Source organism: Trichophyton benhamiae (assembly GCF_000151125.1).
Source record: "Trichophyton benhamiae CBS 112371 chromosome Unknown contig01989.5, whole genome shotgun sequence".
In the NCBI taxonomy this organism is placed as follows: domain Eukaryota; kingdom Fungi; phylum Ascomycota; class Eurotiomycetes; order Onygenales; family Arthrodermataceae; genus Trichophyton; species Trichophyton benhamiae.
In genome coordinates, this window is record NW_003315112.1 from 804,654 (window position 1) to 829,513 (window position 24,860).

The following is a 24,860-nucleotide window of genomic DNA, read 5'->3' on the forward strand; positions in this document are numbered from 1 at the left end:
AAGTAGCCAGGTCGCTCCCTGTCATGAGAAAGAATTACTGAGATAATAAATTACGTAAATTTCAACATCACGTGATAGTTACTGTCATTTTTTATAAAGTCGCTAAATTTTGCAGGAACAGAGGACAAAAAGACAAGAAAATCGCAACATTCGCAGTGCCGAGATCAAGGATGATAGGGGGAAATGCAACGTAGGCCGGGGCCTGTAGCATTTGCCGAAGAATAGGGGCGAAAAGATGGGTCAATGGCGCGAGAACCATGGTAGGAAAAACGGTGCTTTAACGAGGGTTTTCCTCATCGAGTCTTTCTCTGTATCTGGTCTACTTTGCTTTCTAACTCATTGATATAAGCACCCAGGCGTTGCGTGGCAGCTTGCAGGGCCTACAGACAGAATATCCAAAGTCTCAATCAGCGCTCATATCATGACATATATCTAGAATCTATCGTAACTCGTCTAAGATCATCAGGGGGAAGGGTAAAAAAGAAAAGGAAATCTAAGTATGGCAGGCAGGCAGACTTGCTAGTGCAAAAGCGCGAAGGAAAAAGAAAAAGGAAAAATGCTTCAAGTGTGCGAATCAGTGGGCAGCCAGCGGGTTTCCAGGAGAGTGGAGCAGAAAGCCTTCCCCAGAAACCAAGCCCGCTTGCATGCGGCGTTCACGCAAGGGTCAACCGAAAATAGAACCCGGTCACAAGGAAATAGAGACAGGGAGATAAAGAGCAAAACCAAGAACAGCCAGACAGCCGAGATCGCGGGCGGGCCTTAATATTGCATGCCGTGCTTTTTTTTTTTCAAATGCAGTAACGTACGTAAATGTCTCCCTTCAGGGTCTCGTTGGATAGGCGGAATTCTTTCAGGATGTAGTAGTAAACGGAGGCGCCAGCAAGAGTCGAGCCAGCAAGGAATCCAAAGACACTATGACAGAACGAAATGCGCGTTAGCATGTAACTTGTACAAGCCGGGCAATTATAACTTTTGCAGCGAGAAAACTTGGTTGCTTACCCTCCTCGAAAGGTGCCTAGGCCTTGGGATGGAAGAGCAGCCTCGGTGGCATTCAGAAGCTGTCTCGAGGTGGAGAACCGGGCAGACTTCTGAATATTGGAGAGAATCGCCGTCTTGTTCGTGCGGAAGGCCATCTGAATCATCTTGGAGGCCATCATCTTTTATGTCTGAAATGAAAGAGACTGGGATCGTTTGCTCGGGCAGGCTGTGACTATGCCCCGTACGCAGGAAAAGCAGGAAAACGGAAATGGAGGACAAAATTAACGACTGCGACCGTACTCCGAAAAGACTCGAAACGAAAACAATGCGCTGAACGAGTGTCGAGATCAATTGTTTCTTCTTCTTGTCGTCTGCCTCTCGCTGTGAATTTTCAAGATAAAAGAGATAAAAGATAAAAAAGAAAAAAGAAAAAAGAAAAGGGGGAGGCGGTGATTACATAAGCACAACCCATGTCTTTTTGTTCCATCTACAAAACGACGAAAAGACGACCATGAATTGAATAGAGACGTTGATCTTTCTATTCCACTGCTTGTGCAACCGTCATCATGCTCTATTGGCCCTTATACGACGCGAAACTTGTGTGTTTGCATTATCAGCCGCGTTCATGGCCGAAGATGAGAGGTACCCTACACATCGAGGCTGGGGAAAGGGGTTAGCGAGTTACGGAGTACCCAGAACTACCAACAAGAATCTTTGAATAGATTCTATCAAGGATCCTGTTTCTTCTAGAGGGGTCTGCATGGTTTCTTGGCTGATAGTTCGATTAGCCTGGCTACGTGTTGAAAGAGAATCAGCATATAAGCCGAAGGGGGATCTCCAGCACATCCAGACATCCTACAACACAATATTCCACGAGATCTACGGAGTACTCCGTACCTCTGTCGACACTAATATCCCAGTCTTACTCTATTCTCTTGCTCAACTTTCCGATATTTCTCAGTTCCGATGTGCTAATGTCCAGGTTCATTGTAATTATTGCTACGGAAAACCAAAAGGCTGCCTGATACCCTACCAACAAAACATCAAGGCTGAGTTTGCCTCTCACGCGAGAATCTCGGGTCACTTTGCTTACAACGAGCGTAGTGAGTGCCAGACCAGTACTTTTCCCCGTCTGAGAGACGGTGTTCAAAACCCCGCCTGCCAACCCCTGGGTCTTGGTCAGGAACCTAGAGGTGATCAACAGTTTCGATACGGTGATTATTCCATCAGCTCCCACAGGATTGAGGAAGCCATCGAAGAACGCACTGGCCCAGTAGGATCAGCTGTGTTTAGTTCCGGCCATGAGTATGGGCGCAATAGCACTAAATATGGGGTGGTTGTGATGATGCAATTTGCCGGAACCCGGTGTACTATCAGAACCACAGCGATGCTGATAGGTGTGGGCGGCTAAGTCGTCCCTGGAGGATTAAGGATTACCCATTTCACGAAGAACAGTACCCAGGAGAGTAAAAGGAGTGAGGGATGACAATATACTGTCTGTGACAACTCTACAATCATCTAGGTCCCGATTTTAGCCAATCCACATGCCAGCGTTGACACTCCATAGGGGAAAACCGCCAAGGAGAAACATCAGCTTGCTCTTTTATATCTGTTATCGATCTGCAGAGCAAGAGGGCGCAGGCACAGATGAGAGAATAGACAGTGGCTGGCCTGGAACATACGAAATACAAAGAAACAAGTGCGCATTTATATGGTCATCAGCTATCAACACGTACCAGAGAACGAGATTGGCGGGCAGACGTAGTTCGATAGTAACCAACCGTGCCAGAAATGTGTACGTGATACAGACGACGATAGCTGCTCGTGTCCTGGAAACAGATCCATGCCGTCACTTCTATCCATCTTCTTTCTGCTCATAGGGCATCTCGTTTGGTTGGCTGAAAGACCAAGTACGAGACGGAGTATCTTCACACAAACGCCAACCGTCGACCAATCCAGCCAACCGTACGGAGTAAGTAAACCAGCGACTGTCCAAAAGGCGTTGACAGCTTACTATCCCGACATCAAGGTGCATGTCCACGGCTTCACAGGGTTGTTATTAAGATTAATTCATTACGCAACGGCCTGGCGCAACATAACACTCTATATAACTAGCTAGTCAGCCAAGCTGCAGCCTCATGCACGCCAGGGCGTCTCTTCGCACCTCACCCAACATCAAACATCAGCAACGCGGGCCGCAGCGTACAAGACCCTGACAAGCGTGAAGACGGAGACAAAGACGGGATCCCACAGAGCCAGCATGAAGAGTGCGACGACATAATAATAAAGAAGAAAAATTCTCCCTCTGCCAGGGGCACTTCCACGCCAAGGGGATCGCTTCCACTGTGGATCGGGATGGCTTTTTTGCTTCTCCCCCAGTTCCATCGAAATTTTCTCTGCGTCCGCTCTCGCCTTCAGTCCCGGCTCAAGGGAACCAAATAATGGCCCGACAATATGGGGTTGATATAGACGCCCTCGACGGTGCGGGATGCGTCCCTCTCCGTATCGTATCGAGGGCGGCCGCACCCGCATAGGAATCTCATCTGGCGGAGGCCCGTATATCACGCCCCGATATTGATGGCCTGCTGCAACGACGCCCGGCAGCCATAGTGGATATGCTCAACCTGTCACTCTCAACTGTTTGCCTTCTGCCTTGGCGGCTTGACTCCTGCTTGGCTGTGTCTCTCTCTCCTCCCTCAGAGTCTGCCTGTTGCTGCTCGTCTTCCTTGCCACGCGGCATACAGTAGGGTGTTTTATTTTTGGGCCGACCCCTGACCTCCTTGTGCCTGTACCTTTTTTTGCCTGCGGCCAGTCAGTCCTTGCTGTTCGCCATGCTCAACCTGTCCTCTTCTTTTTTTCTTTCTTACTTCCCTTTGCCTGGCGGAAAGTAACATTGCTGCTTGGCTCGTTAAAGCGCAACTTAGTCTGTCGGCTTCGTCCCCTTGCTTTCTGTGGACACGCAAGCCCCCAGATTCTTCTGCCAGACAGGGCTCTCTACAATACTCTCTTTATTTTTTTTCATTCATTTTCTCTTCACTGTGGGTGCATTACTTGTGTCTGCTAGTTAGCTGTTGACTAGCGATTGATATTTAGCTACAGGCCCCGCCGCGCTCTTTTTTTTACCTTCTTCGAATGCAGTCTCCTTTGAACAAGCTCCATTGAGTAGGACGCCTATTCTTTGGACTTCTTTGATTGAACTTCTCCTTCGAATACCACTGCCCGTCCTACCAATCCACTCGTTTTATAAAAAGATTTCTTTGTCATTCTTTTCTTCCGTTCTGGGATGTTGACGTTGGCATAAAGTCTCATCCCTTCCCCTTTTTTTCTACTCCCGTTTACAACTGAGATACGTTCGCCATGAATCGCAACCGTATCTTTTCCGCCCGCGAGGTCGAGGACCGCATTGCTCGAGGCCAGACCATCGTGATAGCGGACAATCGTGTCCTTCGACTGGACGGATGGCTCAAGAACCATCCTGGAGGAATTCTAGCTGTTAGGCACATGATTGGCAGAGATGCCACCGATGAGATTAATATGTAAACAATTCCCTTCTACCTTTCATCATAATGTCCCCAATTGGTCTCCCTTTGGCTGCCTCCGTTTAAAGGGTGAGTTCATAGCGCAAGTGCCGTACACTTCTTGGTGCGAAAGTGGCAGATATCGTTGACTGAACACATGGGCTAATTACTCGGGGGGAACCACTTATTCAATACAGTTACCACTCCGAAAAGACCCTCGCAACCATGGATAAATATAGAATTGGCCGTGTTGAAGGGCCCTGGATAAGTATGACGCCTCCTATCCGGGGTGGCATATTCTTTACCATGGATGACTCCAGCACCAGTTCCTCAGATGAAGAGTCCCGTGGATCTGATACAAGCGTTACCTCGATGGAAGACATTATGGAGACTCAGGAAGTGGCCAAGGCAGACATCAGGAAGCGAGCAGCTTCACGCAAAGCTGAGATGCAAGTCCAACAACATATGACGCCGGAAGAATATACACAAAGGCTGGTGCAGAAGGAGCTTGATGATGACCACCGCAACTATCCCTCCCTAGAGCCGGAGACGCAGCGCCGTATTGCTACCAAGTACAAGCAGTTGCACCAGCGTATCAAAGACGAAGGCCTCTACGATTGCCCTTACATCGAGTATGGAAAGGAGCTGATACGGTATTCCATTCTCTTCAGCCTCTTTATCATCACCCTCAGGGCGGGGTGGTATATCCCATCTGCAGTCTTTCTTGGCCTGTTCTGGCATCAGATCATGTTCACTGCGCACGACGGTGGCCATCTAGCCATCACACACAACTTCGTCATCGACACTCTCATTGCCATGTTCATCGCGGACTTTTGCTGTGGACTATCAATCGGCTGGTGGAAATCCAGCCACAATGTCCATCACCTTGTCCCCAATCATCCTGTAAGCCTCACTTCTGACCCTCTTATCATGTATGGTAAACTAACCTTATTCAGGAACATGACCCGGATATCCAGAATATCCCCTTCTTCGCAACATCCCCATCTTTTTTCAAATCTCTAAGGTCCACATACTATGATTTCGTCTATGTCTGGGACGAGGCTGCCAACATCATAGGCCAATACCAACATATCTCCTACTATCCGATCATGGCTATAGCTCGGTTCAACCTTCTTCTACTCTCCTGGATGCATCTGCTCTCTCCTCGCTCCGCTAGTTTTGGTGCCGTTGCCTGGACTAAACCAACTGAGATCCTCTTCATGGCTTGCTACTGGTACCTCTACGGATACTGTCTTCTATGGTGCAGCATTCCAACTTGGCCCATGCGCATCGCCTTCGTCCTCATCTCCCATATCATCACCATGGGCCTGCACGTCCAAATAACGCTCTCACATTTCGCTATGTCTACCTCTGACGTGAGTGTTGCTGAATGTTTTGCCCAGCGCCAGCTACGCACCACGATGGACGTCGACTGCCCTGCGTGGCTTGACTGGATCCATGGTGGTCTCCAGTTCCAGGCCATCCACCACCTCTTCCCTCGTGTCCCTAGGCATAACCTGCGCAAACTGCAGGGCTGGGTCAAGGAGTTTGCTGAAGAAGTTGGCATCGAGTATAAAATCTATGGCTTTGAAGACGGTAACCGTAAGGTCTTGGGACGTCTTGGGGAGGTTTCCAAGCAGGTAGAGATGCTGGTTCAGTGCCAGAAGTACATGGCTGCTACTGGAGAGAGCGGTCTTCATTGAGAAATGGTCTTTAGCAGTACAGAGTACACCAACAGCACCAGTCTCAAAACACATTCATTATATTTGCATTATTCTTCTTTTTGTTCATCAAGTTCTGAAATGTTGCATCTAAAATGTCTACCCTTTCTTTTCCTTTCTCCTTATTTGCAGCTTTTGCTTGTACATATTCTGTTCAATAGACAACTGGATCCATTCTACTTACTCCTATGCCTGTCGTTGAAGTCGAGTTTGTCCCTTGCGTCTCGTCAGTTAAGCTTATTTTGCTAGTGGAACCTTGCGCCGCGTGGGCCCCCACAGCCGCAGACGGGCTCTTCCGCCAGCTTCCGCCAGCTTCCGGCCAGCTCGACGTGTAAGAAGATCATTTATTATTGTTTAAATCCTTCGAAGCCAGGGAAAATCCATGTAGCTATAAGGAAATTTATTTTAATCTTTATTAACTAGGTTAACATTATTATTAACACTTCAGTCTAATGCCAGCCCGAAGCTCCGAGCCCCTGACTTCAAACATAACCTGGACTCCAACGAATAGCGTTGCACACGCTGCAGCAAGGAACGCGAGGCCTGAATAAGAGCCGACGATGCCATGTATTAGGCCCTTCAGTCCGTCCAAACCAACGGCAAACCCGACGAGATTCGCTGCCATCATTGGGAGGATATTCCCCACTGCTCCAATACCACAGAGCACACGGTATGCATTTGGATGTGATTGCCATTTCTTCGCAGGGAAGAGCATGGTACAGATAACTTCTGGAAGGACGAATAGCGTGATAAGCCAGCCCCACATGAGCAATCGGAGGTTGATGTCATGCCAGATAGCAACAAAAGTAAAAACGGCAAGGAAGTTCATCACACCGCGGGCTTTAGAGAGTAGAGACGGTTTACTATCACTAGGACTGCTTGTGCCAGATCTAGCTCGCCCACCTCCGCCGAGAGGAATGTACATGTATCGAACAACCCACCTATTGAATGACCGGTGCCAGCCGCGCCAGAACGCGAGGGCAGAGTAGTTGTTGGACATGCACCGGACCATGTTTTCTGGAGGGTCGATGCCGTCGACTAATGCCCACAAGCGGAAAAACCGCCAGGGGATGAGTAGCTTCAGCCAGATGATATGTAAGTTGAAGTACCCCAACATGCTGAGCTGGAAGGGCGTATATGCCGACCAGTCAGGAGAGGATTTGGAGATTGCGACAACATAAATGTAATGGAGAACCAGCTCCATTGACAGCAGGGTAAGCAGGAAGCGTACCCCATAAAGAACAGTGCGAGATCGGGTAAGGGAAGCTGGAGAGTAGTGTTGCTGGTTGATGTAGTCGTTAAAGGTAAGGATTGGCCCAGCAAGGTAGAGAGGCGAGTAAAGAATATAAGCTACATAATTTTGTAGATTATACGTGGAGGGCGGAGCGGGCATCGACACGCGGTCACGCTCCGATAACGCAGAAGGATCAACTTGTTTCTTCTTGGGAGAGTCAGTCATCTTGGTCTTGCTGAAGGTTAAAATTTCCAAAAGATACGTACCTCTACAGGGCTTCCGGATCGATAATCCAGACTCCAGTAATAGTCCATGTTAAAACTTATCAGCCGGAGGACTGTAATTTTAAATAGCACCTCCCACCTTGGAACAATTCCTCCAATACCATCCACCCACTTGGCCCAGGTTATAAAAGAAGAATCGGTATTTGGGGAAACTATTTTCGCAAGGTCCACAAGAGGATATCCGTGAAGCAGTTCGTTTGAAAAGAGGATCCCAATGTTGAAAATCCATGTTGCAGCAGGTATCTGGGCTCGTTGGAGCCTGGTCGCAATTAAATAGTTGATCCAAAGAATGGCCAGGATCTTGAATGCGGAGACGCCGTGCAGTACTAGGATAAGTATTATCCCAAAGACGTAGTCAAATGTCACTCGCTGCTTTAGTCGAGCCTCTGCATCCGCAGCACAACCCTCAGGCTTATCGTCATCCTTTGCTTTTCCGCCGGTTGGAGGGGCAGTCGATATTTTTGCGGGGGAGAGATGTTCGTAAACTCGACGGAGACAAGGATGGAAGACCAGAAGCAAGGTCATATAAGGAATATTATCGCGAAACGTGGAGTATTGGGAATCTGAGTTATCCTGCGATTGGTAGCAAGATGTCAGAAACCTAGGTATGGTTGGTAAGAGAGTAAGGCTCTGGGGGACACGACTCACAACTTTACGGCCCGGTATCCAGCCTGGATCCAACAACTTAGAATAGCTCGAGTACGTAGGGTGAGTTGCTATATTCCGAAAGACGCCATCAGGGGTTCGTTAGTAGTTGTACGTTGGCCATCCCCTTTAAAGCTGGTTATTCTGGTGAACGCTCACGTTGTGAAATATCAATTACCGCCTTGAACATCAACGGTACTATCGTAAGGAAGGCGAGGTAGTAAAAGTAAAATTCAACTGTATTCCATCTTGAAGGAGGCGCTCCGGCTTTCACGGACTCCAACCTTTTCCCGTCCGCATCACTCGAACTCGATCCAGGGGCAGCATCATGTGAAGACGTGGTGACGGCCTTGATAGGCGTCGTGGAAGAGACTGTAAAACGAGTGTCGAGGGTATCCAGGGAGTACAGCCTCCGCAACCAGCGAATGACCCCCATAGCGGCGCTGGAATAGGAGAACAGCGAATGTTCTTCAAGGCTCGCCTTATCGTGTGTCAAATATGAGCAGCGGATAACCAGTGATATTTGATTGGCTACAGCGCTTGCAGGGATCTTGCGCTTAACGCGCTTATGCAGTATGATTATATAATAAATGACAAGGATAATTTATACAGTACATTATTCTATAGTTTCTTTTATATAATTACCAAGATGTTTGATTGAATAAGTCGATATTGATATTTTGGCGATGTTTTTGATATTCGCTAAGCGGTGGCTTTCAACTGATTATTAGCATGTCAAAATGGAACAGGAGCCATAAAACATGATTTCTTCATCGGAATGGGTGGTATCGTTTAGAGGCTAACGGCAGCACTGTGGCCATTTTACAGGTTAATGGAAAGGGATAAGAAGATATTTGTTGGGAGATGCGAAAAGCTCTCGAATCAATGCTTTCAGTAGACCGGGCGTCCAGGGCCTGGAGGAGAAGCTGTACCTTGATCATGTCGTCACCCGTCTTTAGATCAATGTCCTTGGCCTCAAGGTTTTCATCCTCCAGGGAAGCAATGTCCACCATTCGCTCAACAAAAGCCTTGTTCTCAGACGTAATAAAGGTTGATGGGGGGTTGATGTTCTGAAGCTGGTCAACCAGGGCTTGCATCGCGTTGGTCAACGCAGCAGTGGAAGCAGAGGTATCAGCAGGAACAGGAGCATTGGAAGGAGTGCCAGCAGCAGCAGGAGTATTGGAGGGGACCACAGCAGCTGGGGCTGCAGGACGGGTAGCACGGCCACCTCTGGTTTTTGGGGGGCGGAAGAACGGTGGATATCGCATGCTGCGAGGCATTGGTGGTAGAGGGCACAGACGGGGCTGGATGAGCGGGGGCAGGCGCTGGAGCAGCACGGGTACCCTGGTTCTTGCGAGCCCATCCGCTACGTTTGTTCTTAAAAACTTGCTGCGCGGTCCTAAGCGTCTGGTATGCAGCATCAATGGTTTCTTGAGTGGCCTTCTCATCGCAAGCGAGGAGATAGTCTTGGTGAGCCTTGAAGGCCGCGGTAGCAAAGGAAATGAGCTCTGGAGCCACCTATGAGAAATAAAGAAAAATGCTTTTCAACCTTCTCCAGCTCTTCTTTATTAAATATAATATCACCCTGATTTCTAACTGCGGCTCGAAGAAGGAGGTCGATAGAATAATTAAAGGACCGCCGGCTATATAGATAGGGCTATTCTGTCTGCGTTTCTTAATAGTCATGGTTTAGAGGACTCCTGCCCTTATTTTTCCTAAGCGGCCATATCTTTAAATTGTCAGCTTGGTTCGAGACACGTTAGCTGTGAGAGCTACCTTTATATCCCCCTTAGACTTCCGAATCCACCGAGTCATTCATTCATTTCATCGTCACAAAAGACGGCGACGGCGGGCCAGGAGAGGAGAATCAGAACCAGAAGAATCCTCACGCACATTCGCCAGGGTGGGAGCACGACGAGAACAGTTCAAACGGGGGACGGGAGTCCTGTTAAGGTCGGGCCGCTCGGGTTTATACTCGGGGTACCTACATACATAGCCTCGCTGCTGTCGGTACAGAAGGTCGCAGGAGAGACCGAGGGGGACATGACGGGCGTACGGGAGGCCTCGACGTCTCGCAACTCTATCAAGGTTATTGTGAGTTTGTGATTTCTCCGTTTCTATAACTAGGGTTGGCCATTTGGTTGTCCGGTCTTGAGGAAGATTAGGTGGCTAGACGGCGTAGTCAGGCTCCTTGTGCTCAATAGCAGTAGAGCCAGTGGCAATGAGATACACATGATACCTTATTTCCATGGTCGTTTCATCTTCAAGCCAACTTGTGGTTAGTTCAAGCGCTTTAGTCATGATTTGTGCAATTAGGATTCTGGATATCGGGAAAAGTTCTCTTTTCTTGATTTCCTTTTGTCCTTCTGCAATGTTGAGAGTAGTGCCACCTGACGATGTTGGCCAGCAGCAAGTTCAATTTTTGGCGCTCGGTCTTCCAGTCAGACAAGGAGGATAAATCTCTCTGAAACGTCATGACATTCGCAAAGTCCGCCGCTTCCACCATCAACACAACGCGCCACGGGTCCTATCCGAGCCGCACCCTCATACTTAAAGACGGGTATGTCCTTCGATAAACAGCTCAGAGCAGTTTCGGCCTCACTGTCCCTGCAGCAGCAATTTTCTGATCAGATTGCAGCTGTCGCAAGGAAACGTTCACTCTTTGGGGCTGCATTTTCTTCTCTCTTCTCCTTTTCCTTATTTTTGAGGGATGAGAAGTGCACTTCCACTTGCATACAGCCTATTGTGTATATATAGATAAGTATGCAGGGTATAATATGTTTTTGTTCGCTCCTTCATAGCCAAGTATATATAACCTGTTTGAAATCGTTATACCCTCGGTGGGGATACGTGAGTTGGAGGTACGAGCCTGCTTGTTGAAGGTACGAAATCGTGGAATTTATCGTGAAGTTCGAAACCAGAAAGGAGTCTCGTGATTGGTCAGAATTCACTCCCGGGATTCACAAGTTAACTCGTCGCGATGTATCCACTTAAGCGCGACGCCGACTAGTTTGGCGCGTTTCATATTTGATATTGATATCAGTTCGAACAGAAACCTGGATAGACACTGGTAAGGTTACAGATGCATGAGGATATCACATAGTGCATGCTTTCAGTTTAAGTTACCACATTTTATTATTTGGCTTCCTTGTAACTACTGACGTGTCGGATAATTATGATCTCATCTCTGATGTCACCGGCTATGTCTATAAATATCAGGAGACAAACCGCCATCATAGAACTAGTATAAACACAAATGTGGTCTCGCAATTTCACCCGGGGCCTTTTAAGTCGCCATCCACTCAGTATCTCACAGATACATCGAAGAACTCCACAGTTTGAAGGAATCCGTAACGTCAAAATGACATCTTCTAAAGCTGGCATTGGCGGCACTTTCCAGCCAATACAGGAGAAACAAGCACAGAATCAGCCAGGGTATGTGACTTCGTCAAATATACTATTTGTAAACAGTACTAACCAATTCCCCTAGGCTGGAGAAAGACCTAGCCCCTCCAAGTGAATCGACCAAGCTTGAGGGAGCCCACGGATTTGTTGAGTATGTTGGCAGTGGTAAACTAGAGGATAAAAAGGCCATCGTTACAGGGGGCGAGTATGTAGCTAGCAAATTCTCCGCCTTCAGGCGCAAATATACTAACTGTACCTTCATAGTTCTGGCATCGGAAGGTCTGTGGCCATCCTTATGGCCCGCGAAGGAGCGGATGTCACCATAATTTACCTGCGTGAAGAGCAGGAAGACGCTGAGGTAACAGCCGAAGCGATTAGAAAAGAAGGAAGAGAGTGTCTTCTATATCCTGGAAACCTCACAGACGAGCCAACCTGTAGATACGCGGTAGCCGAGCACGTCAAGAAATTTGGCCGCGTCGATATCTTGGTCAACAACGCATCGAGACAGTTTCTATGCAAGGAATTTACAACAATCAACCTCAATGCTGTGAAGGATACCTTTGAGTCCAACATTCTGCAAATGATTACTCTGTGCAAATATGCCGTGCCGCATATGGAAAAGGGAAGCTCGTAAGTTGCTACAGCCTTTGTCAGGATATGTTGCGGTGGATTAACTCAAGCTGAAAGGATCATAAACACCTCTTCTGTCACTGCATTCCGGGGTTCGGGATCCCTTATTGATTATGCTTCCACCAAGGGAGCTATTATCAGCTTCACAAAGTCGTTGGCTAAAAACTTGATGCCAAAGGGTATCAGAGTAAATGCAGTTGCGTTAGTACCATCATATCTTTACTATACTTCTTTCTCGCGCAGAATGGCAATATTAATATGTTCTGCCTAGTCCCGGCCCGGTTCATACACCTATCCAGCCTGCCTCGCGACCAGCTGAACAAATGGAAGGATTTGGATCCGGCTCTCAAATTGGTCGGCCCGGCCAGCCCAGCGAGGTCGCTCCAAGTTTCATCTTTCTGGCGAGCAAGGAAGCCTCGCTATACTGTGAGTCCTATGATAGTATAGCAGTTAAGTCATCAACGTACTGACGAGAGGTTGTAGATGGTCAAGTTTTGCATCCATACCCTCTGGGGGATTAAAGCAAGGTAGTGGCATCGGAGGCATGGAACACTCTTCAAAGAAAGTATGAGTATATTAGCAGGTCTGGCCAAGTAAAGAAGTAAAAGAAATAGGAAAGGAGTGTTATGATATGAATTAAAAATAATGCGCTAAATATTGAACGCTTGGTAGAGGTTAATCTTCTAAACTCCGCTTTTTCAGAATGGAGAATTTCCGTAGACCCGAAACTCCGAGCACCATACCCATAGAAATACAGTCACCAAGCTCTGGTGGCGTCGAAAAGGGGCCGAAAAAAAATCCCTAAGTAATACGACAAAGGCGAGCAGTAAAAATGAATTGAAGGATGTCTAGATAACATCCTGTCGGTCCCAACCGGTGGGTTTGACAATTTCGGCAGATTTAGTAGGATGAGGCTTTTCCGGATTCTCATACTTGGCAGCATAAGGATTGGGATCGATCTTCTGGTTCAGATTAGCCAGTGTATGGTTGACCTCTCGGTGTTTGGCCTCATCAGCCCTGATATAGTAAAGCAAGTCAACCATTTTCTGGTTTCCTTTTGGCATGTTCCAGTACTTAATGGCAATATCCGGTGCCGGCAAATCTGTCCAAGCCGGTAGTTTACCCGCTTCCAAATCCTTGATGGCATGTGTGTATGTCAAAACAGCTTCTTCTTCTAGGTATCCAACGAATCGATGGCACGTTCGTGGCGAGATAAGGTAGGAGAGGAAGAAACCGTTGAAGAAAACGCCTTGAGCGCCGAGTACCATGAGCCTCATAAACCAGCCTGGTTCAGCAAGTTTGAGGAAGGTAAGGAGATGCATGCGTTCGTTGTATGCTTCTTCGAGGAGTGTCTCGATCCAGCCATTGTCACGTTTCATCTTCCTTAAGCTGTGAAGGTGCCGAAGCATTCCTCCAACCATTCCAGGGACGCCTGCCACGGTCTCCAGGAAAACAAAGCGGATAAGCCATTTTCGTTCGTTCATCTGGAAGTGCTTGGGTGGTGCTGGTTCTCCTGCTTTAGGGTGCCTGTAGCCGGTAGCCAGGTCAGTTCCCCATCGGAGGAGACGTACGGTACCCAGGGCAACCCAGTCCGACCAGCTTTTCGTCTCTCTATGGGCAACTATGATATCTTTCATTTGTTTCTGAGTGAAGCTAAACGTTACGTTAGTTACAATGTCCTGTTATGAGTATCTTGAGGGAGTTTTTTCTTACACAGGGTGTTCGAAGGCTGACTCAGTCTCAACTATTCGTTTTGTTTGTTTTGGTGCAGCGAAGAACTCCTTTAGCCTTGCTGGGGAAGTAGTAGAGAAGTTTCGCCCTTGGTCATGGCTGTTCTGGTTATAGAGTGAAGCCGAGTTTCCTCGCAACCCAATAGCCAATGTTGAGGGCCTGAAGCCACTGTGTAGGCACTTTTGTGAGAGGAGTCTTGCGCCAGAACCCTGGACGAGGACTCTTAAGGGGGCAGGTGTTGGAGCGCGCATTGGAGCAACAGCGGATAGTAGACAATAAAGGCGTAGTGGTAAAATTCAGTAGTAACTGCAGTAATCCTTATTATGCTGGGCAGAAGAATACAAGGTATCGAATTGGCTTCTTCCAGGAACTGCTGCCCCTTGTTGTTATATAAGATTCTTCGAGCCCGCAACGAACAAGAGAATAACAAAAAGGGATGATGTCATAAGGAATAACCTTATTACCTAAGCAGGATTCCAGCTCCGAAAAGACCCGCATCGCTTGGCCACTTTAGACGCGCTGCGAAGGGCCGGGGGACCTTTGCCGCCAGTTATTACCTTGCTGCAGAAGCATACAAACAGCACAAAGAAGAGACAGGCGGCGGTAAAAGTCAGCAACGCTCTTAGCGACAAAGAAAAGACGAGTAAACGAAGGAAAAGTCGGCCGCTGTGCACTGGAACTTGGAGCGAAAATTTTTCGATTGTTATGACTCTTCCTGGCACTTCCGAGAGATCCCGGGCGATTCAGCCAGAGAATGCTATCAATTCGCTAGTTAGCTCAGCCCTCTGGTTCAGCGCCAGAAAATTTCTGCTACTTCAGATGATCCATCGGACATATCCTCTCATAGCCCTTTGTCTAGCCCCAGGTATTTCGATCGGAGGATACGTACACGTACTCCGTTGCTCCCTAATCCATTTGCTGGACAGCCAAATACAGCTTAGGTCACTATACATGTTACAGCCAACCACAGCTATCTTCGCTGAGTAAAAGGTGGGTTTGAAAGTAGGACAAAATCCAACTCTCGGGCCGAGTGTCCCTTTTACCGAACAACCTGGAACTTCGTCTCACCCTCCTTGAGCTCGATGTCGGTCTTATCAACTCCGTCTACCCGTGCATGGCTTGGGCCTGAAGAGATGTCTTTCATCAGCTTGCCAAGTGGCTCCTCTTCTCCCTGAGCCTCACCCTGGACCTGTTTACGTGGTTAGTCCAGGTGCGATGGTATGTTGTGCACAATTTAGACACGTACGGATCCCTGGTTGGTGTTTCTGCACCAGCCTGTTATACCATAGCTGTTGGCTCGTTTCTGAGTGAAGTCACTGATATGTTCGTCAGCTACAGCTCGGGCGATCAAATTTATTATTAAGATTTGCAATACCGGAAACAGACACCTTTTGGAGGGAACCTGTTAGCTTGCTATCGCATCTCACGTTGTGTTCAACATACCTTGGACGAGCCCGTAAACCTCGAACGCTATCTAAGGCAATTAATTTGTTGTTAGCTCGGATAATTAAGCATATGTAAAACTCCAACTTACCCTCTTGGCCATTATACGTAGAGTTAGGGGATCACAGTATGCACCTTTCTATACGTTTAACTGGCAATCTCGAGTCGATAGGAGGTTGGTTCCGTTTGATATCTTGTTGCACCGGCACTAAAATGCAGTCATAGCCCGGCACGTGATATTTTTTTTTTTTTTTTTTTTTTTTTGGTAACTTAAGTTAACCGGTTAACCGGGCAACTTTGGACGCAATACGGAGTAAATCATCGATCTTTTAGCATTATCTAGATTTCATTTACGGAATTAACGCCTTTACCTCGATCCTAAAAAGCTATCAAAGTAAACTTCTAGTCAATCTGGTCCAATTACCAGCGTTCATTTATTAGATTTAGCCAATAATGTTAATTAAATTTCAACCAATGATAGCGCGTATCAGCTATAGTGAGAAGTTAAGAGACCCGCCGCAGAACTGCGCAAATTGTTGCCTGTCACTGTCCTGGCCAGACAAGCAGCATCTGCCAGGATATATCATTACGCAGTGAATTTATCACATACACAGATATTACAAGTGCAGTAAGCTCAATTGCATACTACACTGCTCTCACTCTCGTCTCCTCGATCATGTATGTGTTTGTTCTACCTTGTACTTATCAATTGCCCCTCTGCAAGCCGAAATGATATAGCACTCGTTCATGAGAACTCTGCGTACTAATTAGCGGGTTAAGTAACGGCCATTGCGTGCAAAATGGGTGAAATTGGAGAGTACTGGGAAGAGAATAGAGCGTACAAGAAACGCAAGTTAGAACGCCGGAAAAACAACCCTCCAAAACAGCGCTGCTTCGATTGGATGATTACTAGCGGCATCAGCTATTCCAAAAACCGATCCTCCTTCAAGACATACCGTCATATCAGACCAGTGACACTAGCTTCTGGCACCGGCGCACGTGTTATCGGCGTTGGAAGTGTGGAGTTAAAGGTTCCAAGATCTCCAGATAACCCAGAGGTTAATACACTCATACTGGACGTCGTTTTACATATCCCTGGTGCCATTTGCAATGGATTTAGCCCCCAGATGCTTGGGGGCTCTACATCTTTTGGAGATCCCCTTCAGGGATACAACGATGATAAACAACCATCTTACTATGCTACTACCTTCTGTGGATTATGGAGGCTTGTACTCGACGGAAATCCAGAGGGAGAAACTCAGCTGGCTGAAGCCCGGAGAAATGGTACTATGCTATGGTTAAGCGTATATATTAACGAGGAAGATGAGGAGCGTATATTTGGTAACTAGTCCCAATGAGAAGACGGTGGTTGATCTGCTTTTTGCTTTTCATTCGTATGATCGACTAGTCAAGTCTGGGACTATATATTTGCTTGTGTCTATTCACTTCGCATAGATATGTTGTGTTTCAGTACCTGAAGCCGATGCTAGCCTCTCAAGTTTTGATGAGTATATCTACATCCGGCCCAGTTACCCAGCCCCACCCCGCCTACCACCATTAGATGGCCGTGCTATTCCGGCCCGTCATTCAAATTCTGAGTGTGTCGGCTGTGGATTCTCATATAGAATACCCATTTCGTTACCTAGCAAATTTCTTGCTAAAGACATATAACTAGCTATTCTCTCTGCCACCAATCAGCCAGCTCTTCTTTTTGTCTCGGCAATTTGACATTTCTAAACGCGGCGACTTGCATATTTTGTCTTCTACCTTCACTACTCCGTACTTTTTTGAGTAGCTAGGCAATAAACGCTTGAGATGGAGATCTGATGGTTCAAACGAGGCCAAAAGAGGCTGAATATATTGTTGAAAGGTAGTCGCAACTCGACAACTAGATTCATGCCACCTATAACTCAGGCGTCAACAGGTCAAAAGTTTGTCTTGCTTTAAACAAGTTGCCACCGACATCCTGAAATGATCTCTGCGACTGATATATATACTGATGCTGGATAATGCCAATATAAGGAATAATCGTAATTTCAGCAGGTACGCCCACCTTTCACTGCTTATCTTAGACTCTATTCATAATGCAAAGCATGCGCGCCTATTCTTACACACTTTTATCGGAGAATTCAAGCGGCTCGGCCCGCAAATTGTGGGGAACGCCCCAAAGATTCTTCGAGCTCACCTTTCAACTTGCTGCCTTGACGTTCATTTAAAGTAAACATTGGCTATTTGAGGCACCCTTGAAACAGGAATGGAGTTTTATTATATCTCATTTAGCGGTATAGCATTGCCTAAATACTTGAAGTAGGGTAACCGGTGGACAGATATTCCGTAGTTGCACTTTTTATGTGTGGTGCAGGATATGATCCCTTTTAGAATAGAAGTATTTAAACCAATTTAAAGGATGATATATTTATCGAGTAAAAATTTATTCGAGTGCCTTAGAACTGCAGGGTGTTCGTATATTCAAAAAAAAAAAAAAAAAAAAAAAAAGTGGGCTTGGCATTGTATATCAACTAGCCAACTAAGCATTTTGGGCATCCCAGTCAGGCGTCAGGCATGAGAGAAAACAACCCTGAGCAGGTGTCACTTCGCAGGAGGCGACAAGATCATGTCTTCCGCTTGCCTTTCGCTCCCTAACATAAAACTCCAGTGTTCGGGCAGCCGCCCAGGACAGCTGAGTAAGCCGGATATAGGAGTATTGATATACCGAGAAGCTATTACGTAATAAAAGCAACGAAAAAGTTCCAGAAGGAAAAAAAGAAAGTAAAAAGGAAAAAAAAAAAAACATCAAAAGCCGTTTTGGCTGAAGCGATTTGTTTTTATCCAGAGCTTGAAACTCCAGCGTTAGAGCTTTTTTGGTGTTATTCCATTCGTTTGTTTCAAAACTGCTTATCTATTTTCCCTCCGTTACCATGGACTTGAACCCCAAATACGACGGCTATGACTTCCCCTTCCAGTCCGCCACTCCGCAGAATGGCCACCCCGGACACTTGACCGATCAAGAGATAGCTGCAGTCCACCAGCTACGGATGCTGCTGGAGGCTGAGGGATATACAGAACGTCTTGACACCTTAACATTGGTACGACAGTACAGAATTTAGTGGTGAAAGAAATGGTAAACATCAACACTAGCTAATCATTACGTGGCGGAATGATAGCTACGATTCCTCCGTGCTCGCAAGTTCGACGTTAATCTGTCGAAGCAGATGTAAGGCTAAGGATATTCTGGTCTGTCTAGAGATAGATTAGCTCGGAGAGGGCGTTCCACTAACCGCCTACAGGTTTGTCGACTGTGAAAAGTGGCGGAAAGAAATCAAGCTCGATGAGCTCGTCCCTGTCTGGGACTATCCCGAGAAACCCGAGGTTTCCAAGTATTATAAGCAATTCTACCATAAAACGGATAAGGTTCGAACCTCGGGACTCTGATTAGTTCTCATGGTTAATATCTGATGAACTTTTTCTAGGATGGTCGCCCTATCTATATCGAGACACTCGGTGGCATTGACCTAACAGCCATGTACAAGATTACCACCGCCGAGCGTATGCTTACCAACCTTGCCGTTGAGTACGAACGTGTGTCTGATCCTCGCCTCCCTGCTTGCTCCCGAAAGGCTGGCTCCCTCGTGGAAACTAGTTGTAGCATCATGGATCTCAAGGGCGTTACTCTCACAAAGGTGCCTTCGGTGTATTCCTACGTCCGCCAGGTTTCTGTAGTCTCTCAAAACTACTATCCTGAACGGCTAGGGAAATTGTACTTGATCAATGCACCGTGGGGCTTCTCTACTGTCTGGAGTGTTGTCAAGGGCTGGCTTGATCCTGTTACTGTTGGAAAGATTCACATTTTGGGTTCTGGATACAAGGCGGAATTGCTTAAGCAGGTTCCTGCAGAGAACCTACCAAAGGAATTCGGCGGCTCCTGTGAATGCGAAGGCGGTTGCATGAACTCCGATGCAGGCCCCTGGCATGACCCACAATGGGTTAGACCACCAAAATGGCAAAAGAAGCAAGAGGGAAATAAGACAGAAACAAAGGAGAATGAGACTGCAGCGGCTATTACTTCCGAGAAAAAGGATACTTCCGAGACAGCTGGCACCGAACCCACTGCGGCAGCTCCTGTTGCCGGGGCTTAGATGGTTAACATATTTGTTAGAGTTTCCTATATAGGTTGTGTTATCCAATAGAGACCATATTTCAGGGGGTACAGAGATATGGGCGACCAGCGAGTTAGTTGGTATACCTACATACGGAGTACCAGCACACTATTATTGGTTATTCGTTAGAATGTACTTGGCATCTATTCAATAAAACATAAGTCAATTAAGAGTGGGTTTCCGCGCCCTTGTTTGACTAGTTATGATCACACATCGGAGAATATTAAATTATTACGAGACAGCGATCAGGACATTTTGTCTGTGCTGCTTTATCCACTCCACGAAAATCAACGAACTTCACAACTCTAAAGGAAAATTATCAGGATTGGAAGACATCTTAATTTTTCCCGTCTAGTAAGGGGTAAGGACGTACCATCAAAGCAAGCCTTTTAACTGCAGCCTCTGATTGTTTCGAGTGATAAATGGAATCTAATTGCATATCTTCAAATGAGACTTCACGAAGTAGACGTAATTTCTCTTTCTTAGCTAAATGAAAGTATAGCTAAGCTAGGTAATCATAGTACAACTAGGGAGTACCAGAAATGTTTATTGGATATTGGGATCCTAGAGAATACTCCTCTAAGCAAGTATGTTCTGCCCCTTTTCCAACCTGGCCTTGTTGAAAGTTTTAAAGTTTACACTAATGCAAATCGGTGGAGACTAAACTTTATCCTGTGCAACTCGACGCGTCTACGCGGCAACTTTAAAGTTTAAATATCAGGGCACAGGGGTAGGCATGGACTTGGTGATACATGGCTTGAGATGCATGCAGATATGCAGAAACTAGCGAGGATCTCGGATTTAGATAATGTACCGAGAAACACTCGTTCATTTACTCTGCCATCATTCCGACCATTTATAGCAAATCTTGTCTGTCAATTCGGTCTCAACATTTCCGTACTATCTTGACGGTTATAATGGTATTAAATATAGGGGGAAGTTGAAATGTGGACTGAAATTAGATTGGGTAGGATCATCTAGGCGGTCACAAGATTTCATAACTTTGTTGTAAGGTGTTTGTCGGGGAACAAAATGTATACGTCATAGTAATATTCAAGGCGGTTGTACTGAGACGGAAAATACTCATACTTGAACACTATAGCGAGGAATTAAATTCATTTCACCCTCATGGAGGAGCATCTATGGAACGTTTCTGAGCCTATATCACTGGTGAGTATCACTGGCGAGTTGCACATGGATAGGATCCTTGGTAGTGAAATCAAAGAATGCAACTCGTACTCGCATGAAGGCCTTGAGCCTAAGAAGAAATACATGTAGATTGTGGAATAATCTACAATTAACAGATATACCTGATATGTCTCCATTTTTATCCAAATTTAGTGTAATTAGGAAACTCAGTGGGCGCCAATAAAAGGAAATGACAGTTTCGTTCCTTGAGCAAAACAGGTTTGAAGATAAGAGGCCAGACATACCTTTAACAAAACACTTTTCTCAGTTTGTTGAAGATGTTAGCTACAAAGTATGTGTCTTCGGATAATCAAGGTATACTCGAAGTATCATTTTGTTTAGTATTTGTGTATCTTGCGGTTAGGGTACGGGTGGAATTTTTGTCACCGACTATCATCATGTCAATAAATCCGGTTTGTGTAGGCAGCTCTTAGCTTTCAAATTTCGTTTTGACATATAATTTCATGTTTTAGAGCATACATATTTCTAGAGAAACATCATCTCCAGCATCCAAGGGAGCATTAGTTGGTTGATAACTCCCATGCGTAAGATGAAGGTTGGTTCCCCGTAGAAGGAAAAATATAAAAAGTTACCAAGTGCAGGTTGGATTTGGTTGAATGTTATCTGGGATTGGCAACGGTTGACCAGGCTGAAAATAGTATTTGGAAGCACATTTTCACATGCCGTATCAAATGCGCGGCCGGACAAGCTTCCATTTATACCAATGTGCCGCAAGCGGTAAACACTTTGCGAGAGCCTACTTGGCCCAAAGAATTACCTATATACTCCTGGATGCAGTCAACAGGAATTATTCCGGGTTTCTGGTCCTTTAAACGCAACTAAGTATACACCTGGTGGCATAAAAAGACGAACATAGCTGACCTGCTGGAACTGAAGGGCATCGGGGAGACATAAATAAGCCATATGGGGTATGTGCTTTCCGATACTGGCCACTTTACTAGACCTCCATGAATAAAACACACTAGAACAGTCTTCATACGGCCCATACAGCGTGTCATTCAAATTTCGGAAAAGATGTCAATCAAGCAGACGCGTTCTAAGCGTCTGCTTAGGGTTATGCGGTGCTGTGGAATGGGACGACCCTGGATGCACATCGTCTCCTTGTCGGGGCGATAGTTACCAAGGTGAACCCGATAATCGTCCCCAGACGTTCATCTAAGGGCATTCTTATGTTTTCATGTGTTTCTTGCACGGCAGCAACTGCAGGGGTTGAAGGGCGAAAGGGCCTGGGAGAGCCTTACTGACGATGATAGCATTCGGGGCGACGGTTTCTTCTCAGGTGCATGCAGATTTAATTCGGCTCTGCAATTCGTTTGCTTGTTTCCGGGTCGCAGGCAGCCACCGACTGGTTACACGCAAAAGCAGGGGCTCAACAGCTCTCGTTTCCTGTCATCCACAGCGCCCATATATACACATGCCAACGGATGACCGCATTATGTTTCATATCCAAGCTGAGCACGAGACAAGCCCTCGGATACTATGGGGAGGTTACTTAATGCACACGACGGATATGAAGTGCTGTCGATCGTCCCGTATATAAGTCTAAAATGTGTGGCCAAAGCCTGGCTGCGAGAAGGGGACAGCCATCCAGCATGCAGTGTGGCTACGGAGTACAACAACGAATAATGAAAGGCCTTACAGTTCGCCAGGTCGCTCGGCCTTCAATACATCGCTCTATGGCTACTCCCGGCCTTGGGAAGAGAGTCAGTACAAAGTACTCCGTACTATCAGATTCAACAGCAGAAGAAGATTACGGAGGTTGGCCAATAGAGTGGATTGCCCCTGAAACCGCCGACCTGAAACTAAATATTTAGTGACCTGATTACTTTTTCTCGTCTTCCCTCTTCTTCGACAAGGATATGCACTGATGTGTTTGAGATTTTGCCCGTACTTACTATGAACAACTGGCATGGATAGGAGATTGGCCGTCCTTTCTGGCGTTAACTCCTTTTGGTGATTTGTTTTGGTCGAGAGAGATTCATCGGTTGTTCGCCATCACACGCCGTGGAACTGTTGTTTGTTGACAGACAGACAAGAAAGAGAAAGACGACAAAGACGGGAAAAATGAGCGAAGCTATTGATATACCGACTGCTGATTCTCAGGGCGTCGCCCGTGAGTTGTCTCGGTCTCCCTCTCTGTCGCCGACGCCAGCAATATCCTCCTGTCCATCGCCGGTCCGCACTTTTTCGACCGTCTCGTCCATCTCGAACTTCTCAGGCGATGCCAGGTCGTCGGTGCTCTCCTCTGCCTCGACCGGCTCCCGCAGGAGAGGCTACATCCGTCCTCAGGGTGCCACGTTTGCAGAGTCGGCGAAGAACCGGGAGAGCGTGATGAGCCTGGGGAGCATCGCCCATCTGCAGTACTACTTTGCCCGGACGGGGCTGCTGGACGGGAAAGGTGCTCAGATGGCCAGAGCGAAGAAGAAGCCTACGGACGCTGAAATACCGAAGCTCACGCTGAGCCAGGAAGTGCATCTGGACGGGGATCTGGTCCAGAGTCCCATCGAGGCGTTCGGGGAGTTTGGGGGAATGGACGATGACGCTGGCGCATGGGATGAATACGAACATGAACCTCTCATGCTGCCCCCGACTGTGAGCACATACAGCATAAAGACGCATTATATACCGCCGCCACCGGACCTGAACGCCCTGAGACATGATCTACAGAATGCCTTGGAGAAGGCGAGAGACGTCCTGACGGCAAGCAAGGACGAACTTGCAGCCCAGAAGCTGGCAGCGAGTGAGCTCGCTACCAAGGAGGACGGCAGTAACCTACCTGAGATAGAGGTAGACGAAGACGCAAGCAATAAGAAAGACGACGACGACGACAACAACAACAGAAGCAACCGCAGCAACAATAATAATAATGACGATGAGAAGGACGAGCAGAAGGAGACACCGTCAAAGAAGCAGCCCAAGGGCTGGGATGAGATCCAGGGGATGCACATACTCGACCTGGTCACTCTGGCCATACGTGCGGCACGAATCTACTATACGGCCCACGAACACCCAGAGCGTCTGGCCCAGATCAAGAGTGAAAAGGAAATCAGGGCCGAGCTTCTATCAGTACTCGAGGTTCTAAAGAGATGGGCGTCCCGGTCGTTTGCCGGGGGACTCAGGGATAAGGAGCGGTCGTCCATCCTCGACTGGATCGACGGCATTGGCCGCATGCTGGAGCAAGAACGCAAGATAGAAGCCGGAGAGCGCCACAAGCGCAAGAGCTGGACATGGACAAGCGGCGATTGGACCGGCCACGAGCGTGAGAGGGAGTATCAATTCCTGCAGAACCTGACCCCCCCAGCCGTCACTCCGCTGCCGGCCTGGGATCCCATCGACAGCAGCGAGGACAGCAAACAGGAGCTGCCCACGCCCTTCCTGGCCCGTCTGCGGGACGGCCGGGACCTGGTGCGCTTTCACAATGAGGCCGTCAAGCTGTCATACCGGCCCTTTGGCGCGATCAAGACGTTCCACGACGACGTGAACAAGCCGTATCGGATGGCAGATAACCTCCGCTTCTGGGTCAAGGCGGCCGAGATACGCTGGGAGCTGCGTCTGGAGGTCGATGTGATGGCAATCGTGACCGGAGACAAGCCGGAGGCCTGGAAAGGCTTCGATGCTGCCATCCTGCAGTGGTGCCGGACAGTGAGGGAGGAGGTGATGCAGGACTGGAGCTCCCGCGAGGAGGAGCCTGCAGTCAAGTCTCCCTCGACTCTGTCTCCATACGGATGATAGCGGGCCTTTTTCTCTTTTCTTCTTCTTGTTCTTCTTATTCTGTTTTTCTCTTCTCCATCTTATTTGTTTTCTTTTCTGTCCGGAATATGTATATCTGGATGCATATACAATAGTATAATATCAAGGCTAATGTAACGAGACATGAATCCCCATTGGTACCACGTCGTACAGTC

General features: G+C 47.3%; 9 protein-coding genes across 9 annotated transcripts; 5 read left to right on the forward strand and 4 right to left on the reverse strand.

Annotated features, from left to right (window-relative positions):
- Positions 1-788: 788 nt before the first annotated feature.
- On the reverse strand, positions 789-1,157 carry ARB_04994 (uncharacterized protein; the record flags this gene model as incomplete). Its single annotated transcript, XM_003016656.1, has 2 exons — positions 789-912; positions 1,000-1,157. The coding sequence occupies 2 exons, from the start codon at positions 1,155-1,157 to the stop codon at positions 789-791; spliced, it is 282 nt and encodes a 93-aa protein (XP_003016702.1).
- Positions 1,158-4,335: 3,178 nt separating this feature from the next.
- On the forward strand, positions 4,336-6,199 carry ARB_04995 (uncharacterized protein; the record flags this gene model as incomplete). Its single annotated transcript, XM_003016657.1, has 3 exons — positions 4,336-4,514; positions 4,694-5,399; positions 5,453-6,199. 3 exons carry the CDS (start codon positions 4,336-4,338, stop codon positions 6,197-6,199), a joined length of 1,632 nt encoding a protein of 543 aa, XP_003016703.1.
- A 454-nt stretch (positions 6,200-6,653) lies between these two features.
- ARB_04996 (uncharacterized protein) lies at positions 6,654-8,260 on the reverse strand (the record flags this gene model as incomplete). The annotated part of the gene is made up of 2 exons (XM_003016658.1): positions 6,654-7,682; positions 7,718-8,260. 2 exons carry the CDS (start codon positions 8,258-8,260, stop codon positions 6,654-6,656), a joined length of 1,572 nt encoding a protein of 523 aa, XP_003016704.1.
- An 890-nt stretch (positions 8,261-9,150) lies between these two features.
- Positions 9,151-9,648, reverse strand: ARB_04997 (uncharacterized protein; the record flags this gene model as incomplete). The annotated part of the gene is made up of 1 exon (XM_003016659.1): positions 9,151-9,648. The coding sequence occupies one exon, from the start codon at positions 9,646-9,648 to the stop codon at positions 9,151-9,153; it is 498 nt and encodes a 165-aa protein (XP_003016705.1).
- Positions 9,649-11,741: 2,093 nt separating this feature from the next.
- Positions 11,742-12,419, forward strand: ARB_04998 (short chain dehydrogenase/reductase family protein; the record flags this gene model as incomplete). Its single annotated transcript, XM_003016660.1, has 3 exons — positions 11,742-11,815; positions 11,871-11,990; positions 12,050-12,419. 3 exons carry the CDS (start codon positions 11,742-11,744, stop codon positions 12,417-12,419), a joined length of 564 nt encoding a protein of 187 aa, XP_003016706.1.
- Positions 12,420-13,263: 844 nt separating this feature from the next.
- ARB_04999 (uncharacterized protein) lies at positions 13,264-14,397 on the reverse strand (the record flags this gene model as incomplete). The annotated part of the gene is made up of 2 exons (XM_003016661.1): positions 13,264-14,068; positions 14,129-14,397. 2 exons carry the CDS (start codon positions 14,395-14,397, stop codon positions 13,264-13,266), a joined length of 1,074 nt encoding a protein of 357 aa, XP_003016707.1.
- Positions 14,398-16,389: 1,992 nt separating this feature from the next.
- ARB_05000 (uncharacterized protein) lies at positions 16,390-16,938 on the forward strand (the record flags this gene model as incomplete). The annotated part of the gene is made up of 1 exon (XM_003016662.1): positions 16,390-16,938. One exon carries the CDS (start codon positions 16,390-16,392, stop codon positions 16,936-16,938), a length of 549 nt encoding a protein of 182 aa, XP_003016708.1.
- A 1,569-nt stretch (positions 16,939-18,507) lies between these two features.
- ARB_05001 (uncharacterized protein) lies at positions 18,508-19,725 on the forward strand (the record flags this gene model as incomplete). The annotated part of the gene is made up of 3 exons (XM_003016663.1): positions 18,508-18,675; positions 18,845-19,000; positions 19,060-19,725. 3 exons carry the CDS (start codon positions 18,508-18,510, stop codon positions 19,723-19,725), a joined length of 990 nt encoding a protein of 329 aa, XP_003016709.1.
- A 3,294-nt stretch (positions 19,726-23,019) lies between these two features.
- On the forward strand, positions 23,020-24,684 carry ARB_05002 (uncharacterized protein; the record flags this gene model as incomplete). Its single annotated transcript, XM_003016664.1, has 1 exon — positions 23,020-24,684. The coding sequence occupies one exon, from the start codon at positions 23,020-23,022 to the stop codon at positions 24,682-24,684; it is 1,665 nt and encodes a 554-aa protein (XP_003016710.1).
- Between the last annotated feature and the right edge of the window lie 176 nt (positions 24,685-24,860).